This window comes from Tenrec ecaudatus, chromosome 4 (genome assembly GCF_050624435.1).
Source record: "Tenrec ecaudatus isolate mTenEca1 chromosome 4, mTenEca1.hap1, whole genome shotgun sequence".
Classification (NCBI taxonomy): domain Eukaryota; kingdom Metazoa; phylum Chordata; class Mammalia; order Afrosoricida; family Tenrecidae; genus Tenrec; species Tenrec ecaudatus.
This window is the reverse complement of record NC_134533.1, coordinates 178686531-178694199: the sequence shown is the minus strand read 5'-3', so window position 1 is coordinate 178694199 and position 7669 is coordinate 178686531. Positions and strand designations below refer to the sequence as shown.

Sequence of the window (7669 nt, the reverse complement as noted above, 5' to 3'; positions counted from 1 at the left end):
CCACAGGATGTCTGAGCTCGCGTTAACTCTATGGCAGGTTGGTACCAATTTGAAGGATTTCCTTGTTCTTGATTTTAATCTCCCCCCACCCTTCCTCCTGGTATCTGTCTAATATACTCCTTTTTACCTGTTAAGTTTCAGCTCAAATACTGCCTCTCCTCAAGAGGGAGAGACCCTCCTTCATTGTCTGCTTGACCGCTTTGCTAATGTCCCACCACTCCATTCCTGAAATCTCACCATTTAAATTTCACTATCAGCTTCTATAGAAAGTTATGCAGGGACAAGGCATTAGAGGCACCTAGCATTATCAAGAAAAACAGAGAGGCAAAGCAACTCAATCAATTTTCACACACAACTTGGAAACCACTTCTTCCTCCTGATATTAATGGTTTTGACATTGAAAATTCAAAATGCTGAAACTCATTTTATGGATTCTTCAGTGGTTCCCCAGTACCATATTTCTCACAAAAGTAAGCTTCGAAATCTCAGCTGCTGGTGCAGGTAGATAGATGAGACCTCTCCAACTCTTACGCTCTCCTACTCGGTCTCCAGGTTGCTGCCTCGGCAGGCTTTCAAAACACACGTGATCCTTCTCTGCCTCATACACCACCACCACATCCCGCTTAACAGTCTTTATTGCCCTCCGGGAAAAAAACAAAACAAACTCAAACTCAATTACATCGGTGGAGTCCAACTCATAGCAGCCCTATGAAGCAAAGTAGAACTGCTCCTGGGGGTTTCTGAGACTGCAAATCTTTCCAGAGCAGAAAGCCTCATTCTACACGCCCCATGCTCCCATTCCCACCCCGGGAGTGCTGGTGATTTCGAACTGTGGACCTTGTCCTTAAGCCATCCACAAGTAACCCACTATGTTATTGCTCTCAGGTTAAACATCTCTTACCATGAGGTACGCTTTCTACTGTCCATCCTACTGTCCCTCTCTATTGCAGCCCTACTGGCCCTTTTCTGGGCTCCTTATACATCTCCCTTCCCCTTTCCATGTTTCTTCTTCTGGCTCATTCATCCGCACCCTCAGTTCCCAATCCTTGAGTTTCCTCCTCTGTGCTGTCTTTGCCACACTTGAGGTGCGGATTAAATCCCCCGAGTGTGTCTCTCCCATAGTATTTGTCATGTAGCATTTTGATTCTTAACACCCCTATGATTTAATTAATGATTGTTTACCCAAGGCTGGCTGGTGCACCCCATAAGGGCAAGAACCATGAGGGCTGTGTCTCAGTGCCTGCAGTGCTTGGCTTGTAGGAGGAAATCAATGAATGACCACCAAGAGCATCTTTTCTTGCAACTTTTACCCTCACCACTACCATGTCCTTTTGCAATGATAGAAAGTGTTTTTAGAAGGCTATCTCTAACTGATTAACAACTGATACTGACAGTAGAAAGGGCACCCCATGCTGGTGATGTATCCAAAGTAACAGGACTAAAAACACCAACCCTATAGCTGTCGGTTCCAATTCTTAGCAATCCCTTGGTGAGAGAGAGAACTACTCCATGGGACATTCTTTGGCTGTGATCTTTATGAGAGCTGTTCCTTAGGTTTTCTCCCACAGAGCCGCTGGGTGGGTTTGAACTGCCACCTTTTAGGCATGGCTCTAGATGGGTGGCATATGATGACTGGGTTTTAATTGCAAACTGTTTCTGCCACCCAGACCTCCCCTTACATGGCTTAAAAAAATGCAAACTACACTCACTGCCGTTGAGTAGAGCTGTCCCTATGGGTTTCTGAGGCTGTCAATCTTTATGGGAGCAGAAAGTTTCATCGTTCTCCTGAGGCTTGGCTGGTTGATACAAACTGCAGAACTTGCGATTAGCAGCCCAACTCTGCAGCCAGAGCTCCCTTTACAAGACTGAAAGAAACAATTCCAACCACACTGCCATAGATGGAGCCTCTCAGGAGAAAGACTGCTCCCATAAAGATTTACTGCCTCAAAACCCCACAGGGGCAGTTCTAGTCTGTCCTCCTCCAGCGCTGCAATGAGCTGAAATCGACAAACACCAGTGGGTCTGGTTGGAGTTCACACAGCCAGTCTGTGGAAAGTTAGGGCTGTAACAGAGCCTTTTTCTTCTTGGCTTCCGGCCAATCAACCAAAAAGAAAGCAGAAGATAACGCAGAATATAATCGAAGGCATCTACCCATCAGACTATATAAAAGAAACAGCCAACCAAGTTTAACTAAAGATGCAAAATACATTGTGTTACTGTAGGCTTCATGGAACTTCAGTTCATGGAACATGGGCCGACATATTCCAAATTCTGCATTTTAAGCACGGACTGCTTAAAGTTCTGAGAAAGAGATGCCACCTTAGCCTGTGCAACAGGGATCAGTTAATGTTTTGCCATAATTCTCATTAAAATTGAGATGTTCAATCAACGCTGGCTATTAAGTCGATGGGAAAGTCTATTTCTGGAAACCTTTACATCCTTTCCTTCATGAGACACCCCCCCCCTCCTTTTTTTTGGTAAGGAGCATCAGAAAAGTGAACCACTTAGCAGGTTGAAAGGGGCTGGAACCCATATGCTCACAAAGCATCTCTGTACTAAGTACACTCATTTATTTACCTCATGTCTTCAAAACCTACAATTCAAACAAAACCTCTAGTTTAAGATTTGTAAATGACTTAAGAAAACAATCAAGGATTTTATAAATTTTCACGAATGCACCCTTTTAAGTCCAGATGTTATTTACCTAATAAAATGGATAATTATCTGTGAATTTACAAGAAAAAATGATCAATTGGATCGTGATTATACTGGAAAACTCCCTGCCTTTCATACTAGAGCAATTCTACTCCTTGTCACCCACTTGTTTTGCTCTGAATTTAGAGTGCCTGGGAACACTTTCTCTAGTGGGAGGTAAGGTAAGTAAGGGGAGAAAGGTATAGAAATACAACCTTGTTCTTAGCTGGCCCTCTCAGACTCAAGGAGCTGGGTCGATCTCACAGGCCCATCTGGAAGGTTTTAAATCACCAACTTATGAGATAACAGTCAGCTCTGAACCTTTTGCACCAACTGGGGACTCCTAGAAATGCAACGGAAACCTGCACCTAGACCTAGATCTGCGTAAGTTCACTTACAGGGATCTTTATTCCATTATTTTCCAGTGACAAAGGGGCTGCAGCGTAGGTCTAAGGAAAGTTAAATATTTCCAGTCCCTTGAAGGAATGTATGTAGACGGTCGAGGCTAAAGATGAGATTTTTCTATTGAGGTAGGGAGTTGCAGCCTCAGAGACCGATGGAGCATTCTGTCCTACAGGGTCAGAATTGCCTCGATGGCGGTGAGGGAGTGAAACAGACGTTTACAGTGACTCTTGGACTTGCCCTATTTCCAGGAACATTTATTGCTTTGCAGTGCTCCTCTCTTTTGTCACCCAGGAGGGAAAGTAATTGCAATACGGGAAGTACAGCGCTGAAAAGGCGGGACGTCTCGCCTGGCCCATTCCACAAAGCCTTTCACAGCTGGGAACGCGACCGCCGGTTCTGGAGCAGTCCTCAGCGCCAGCAAACTTGTCTCCCTGCACTCACACGATCCCACGGGTCGCCCAGCTGGAGGCTGAATGCGGGGTCTAGGACCCCGGCGCGGGCCGAACCGCCGCCGCAGCCACGGAACTCCCTACTCCCGGGCGCAGAGCGCCCCGAGTGGTCAATCCCCGTTGGCGAGACCGGCGCGCCGAAGGCTAGCGCAGCGCGCCTGCGCAGCCAGTCACGTGGCGGGCGCTCCTCGCAAAGCGGGTGAAAAGTCACGCCCGAGGAAAGCCTGCGAGCGCTCGCCCGGCAGGTGTGGGCCCTTCGCGCCCCTTCAGGCGAGTTTGGCGGAGGCTGCGCTGCGGTCCTCGACCCCGTCCACAACGTTCGGCCGGGCAGGACTCCAGGAAACGAGAGGACTCCCCGGGCGTCCTACAGTAGCGGCCGCACGGGCGCGCGAAACCGCATCTTCCAACTGACAATGAAGCCGTAGCCGCGCTCCCCGGCCGCGCCGGGAGAATGGGCGCGAGGCCGAGAGGGGGAAAGGGGGCGGGGAACAGTTGCGCCAAGCCGCGCCCACATCATCTACCCATTGGCGGGCGCCGTGGTCCTGGGCCCGCCCCCTAACGGACCTGTCGATTTGTGACAGGCGGAGGGGTCAGTTCCTGTTGGGCTGGGGGCGGAGCCGGCGGTAGCCTCAGCTCCGCCCGGACTCCAGGGGGCTCCTCCCCCTGCTCCTCACGGCGGGGCGGGCGACGGCGGTGAGGGGGGGAATGTCATTGCTGCTCCGGGCCGTGGTGCCGCCTCCGTCTGCTCTTCTCTGGCGCCCTCGTCCCGTCGGCGTGAGCCGCCGCCGCAGCTGCACTGGAGATACGGATGGCTAGTGGGGTGCAGCGGCCATCCGCGTTGAGAGAGCGGCGGTCGCGGCCGCTGCTGAGGCGGAGACTCGCCGCTGCCGCCGCCGCCTCCACCCCCCGTCCCCTAGCCTCGCGGCGCTAAGGGCGGGAGCGCGCGGAGCTCTTCCCTCCTCCTTTTTTTTCTTCCTCCTCCTCCTCCTCCTCCTTCGGATCCCCGCCCAGCACCCCTCGCACCAGGCGGCGGCGGCGACGAGCGAGACCCGCCGCCGGGGCACAACATGGCGGAGCCCTCGGCCCCGGAGAGCAAGCACAAGTCGTCCCTCAACTCGTCCCCGTGGAGCGGCCTGATGGCCCTGGGGAACAGCCGGCACGGCCACCACGGGCCCGGGGCCCAGTGCGCGCACAAGGCGGCGGGCGGCGCGGCGCCGCCGAAGTCGGCCCCCGCGGGCTTGTCCGGGGGGCTGTCGCAGCCGGCGGGCTGGCAGTCGCTGCTCTCTTTCACCATCCTCTTCCTGGCCTGGCTCGCCGGCTTCAGCTCGCGCCTCTTCGCCGTCATCCGCTTCGAAAGCATCATCCACGAGTTCGACCCGTGGTGAGTGCCCGCGCCCCTCCCCCTGCCCGCCGCGCTCCCTGGGCCCCGCGCCGCCCGCGAGTCCCGGGGCTCCGGGCGCGCCCCCCGCCCGCGGGCGAAGTTTGCCCGGAGCACGCCCGAGGCGGGGCGTCGGGGACCCCGAGTGCAACGCGGGCGTCGTCCTCGCCCCCCCCGGGCCGCTGCGACGGCCCCCCCGGAGGGCGGCTGCAGCCCCCCGCCACGGGCTCGAGTCGCCGCCGCGGGCGGAGTCCGGAGCGGCCACGCCGGGAGCCCGCAGGTCGCTCGCTGCTCGGGCGTCCGGCCCTGGCCTCCCGCTCGCGGCTGGCGCGTCCTTTCTTTGGGCTGGTTGCGAGGGGGCCGGTCGGGTGCCCCGTCGCCGCTGGAGTGGGGTCCCGGGGTCCGGGCAGCCCCGCTCGCGCCGCGCCTCCTTTGCTCTCCTTACAGCAGACGGAGTGCGGGGTGTTGGAGGCGAGGAGACGCTAGCTCTGAAAGTGAGCCGAAACGCTGGGCGCTCTCGTTTATTTAGCACTCGCTGTTTGTGAGAGTGGCTTGCTTTGCACGGCCCCCGAGTGCTCTCAGCTGTTCCACAGTGATGCAGGGCTGCTTTCCCGAGCAAGATCCTTTACCCTGTGCGCCAAACTCCCCCTCAGTGCGTTGTGCACAATATCCGAACGCGTCGCATTAGTTCCTTTATCTGATGTCTGCAGGGAGGTTTGTGGCCAAGCGCGGAGTCTCCCGGATAGCGGCGGGGGGTCCTCATCTGCAGTGCCAGAGTTGCACGCGGTAGCGAGACCGACTTGCCTGCTTTAGGAATTTACCCCGGGCGGACCAGACCCTCAGCTGGTCTTGAGGATCACCTGGAGCAAGGTTGCATTCTTTCCCCCTCCGCCTCCCCAACCTGTCCAACCTGACTTGAGAAGTCCTTTTCACCTGAGAGTAGATCTTTGTAACGTAATTCATCTTGTTGATCTATCCGCGTTGAGGTAATGGGACTTTTGTAATGAGAACTTTCGGATCTTTGTTTAATCGTTGGAAATGCAGAGAATCTTAAGAGTCACTAAATAGATAGGCAATACATATTTCTCTGGATGAGTTACCCATATATTAAAATGCTGGCTTGAAATTCTGATCTACAGAGAAAAACAGGTTATTCTATCACCACCAAGAGGGGCCCACTCATGGAGAATTCAATTTAGATAAACAGTTAATTACTGTGACATGAGCCTGTGAAACGTTTTAATTCTGTTTCAAGGGTTTGGAGTTTTATTTTCCCTTCTAGATTTAGTTTTTTTTAATAACTTTAATGTTACTGGACTTGAATGATAGAAATGATAGAAAATGAATTAGTCATGATTATTTATGAGCCCATGAATATCAAGGTTTATAACCTAGACATAAGTAGTATTTTTAGGTAGTCTTAGCTTTGGAACATTTAAGCAAAGTAGATAAACATGAAATTCGCACCAGAAAATGAAAACAGTTTTTTACTGAGCAAGGTGAAAAGAGAAAGTTCTGCCTTTTCAGAGTAAAACCGCAAAAAATTCATGATTGTCCAAACGTTACGGGTAAAAATTGTGAGGAGTATTTCCAGAGATAGCGTTTTTTAAGAATGGAAGTCAGTACTATTTAATATCACTGTGAAGCTGAAATAAAGAATTGTGGAGAAATTCACAATTGAATAACGTTATTATTTTGAAGGAAGATTAGAAGTCTGCATTAAACTAGCCAACGATTTCCATTAAAATCGAGTAATCTGATCATGAAAAGGCTGCTTCACAAACTAGTTGAGTTTTTTTTTTAAGAGGAGATAAATAATTGAAAGCTCACGTCTCTTGTTTCTCAAATATGCCTGATGTGAGTATAACCTCTTTTTCATTCATATGAAAATAATTTCCTTCCATTTTTTATTAAGTGTAAAAACACATTTCTGGTACTTTATCCTTTAGCACTTCAATCTATTTCTTATTTACTGATCTAAATATGTACACTTTTCAATTTTTAAAAGCCTATGTAATAGTTAAGTATTCTGCTTACTGATGTTTTCATATTTACATATTACTTTACTTGGGGTTAAATGTTTATTACAATATTAGGTAATTATGATTAGTAGGAATCATACAAGTAATAAAATAATTTTCCTTATTGTTAATGGAGAGTTGCCAATATAAATTCATATCTAAGTAAAATGCTTAAGAGATTCGCACTATATACTCCTCGCCCCTCAAAAACTACTTTTGCAGACCACTTTGGGTTTTCTTTTTGTGTTTTTTGAAGACCTTAGTAGTTAGACATTCTGGTGGAAAGTTCATAAAAGTTGGAGATAAGGATGGGTAGAGAGTAACTTGCCTGCCTTCATTATTCTGAATTTTGAAAGCAGTTTTCCTACAAATCTGCTTATACTGGTCTTTAATCTAGTGTCATACTGATGGTGGGAGTCTTTCAGATTACTATTTTATAATGTAGTGATGGCATGAACCTTTAATAAAGATTTAAGTGTTTCTGCAAGCTCTGTATCCATAGACCAATCTATTCTGGCCTGCCCACGCTTCTCCCTACCTATTTCCTTGCCATTGTCACTATTTTTATTTCTGAATTCTTCCTAGTCAATGGTTTACTTTCTCTCATTGTGGGTTGTGCCTATAAATTTTACAATGTTCTTAAATTGTGTAAGACTTAAGTTAGCTGCCAAAAATGACTCATTGTCACAATTTTACTGGTTTTTAAAATTTGTCACTGGATT

The 7669-nt window shown here is 49.7% G+C and overlaps 1 protein-coding gene across 1 annotated transcript in view; it reads left to right on the top strand.

Annotated features, from left to right (window-relative positions):
* The first annotated feature begins 4254 nt into the window (after window positions 1–4254).
* Window positions 4255–7669, top strand: part of STT3B (STT3 oligosaccharyltransferase complex catalytic subunit B) — a 92816-nt gene continuing 89401 nt past the window's right edge. Inside the window, exon 1 of the mRNA XM_075547108.1 lies at window positions 4255–4929. Within this exon, the coding sequence (XP_075403223.1) occupies window positions 4616–4929 (314 nt within the window). The 5' untranslated portion in view covers window positions 4255–4615. The remainder of the gene's footprint in view (window positions 4930–7669) is intronic.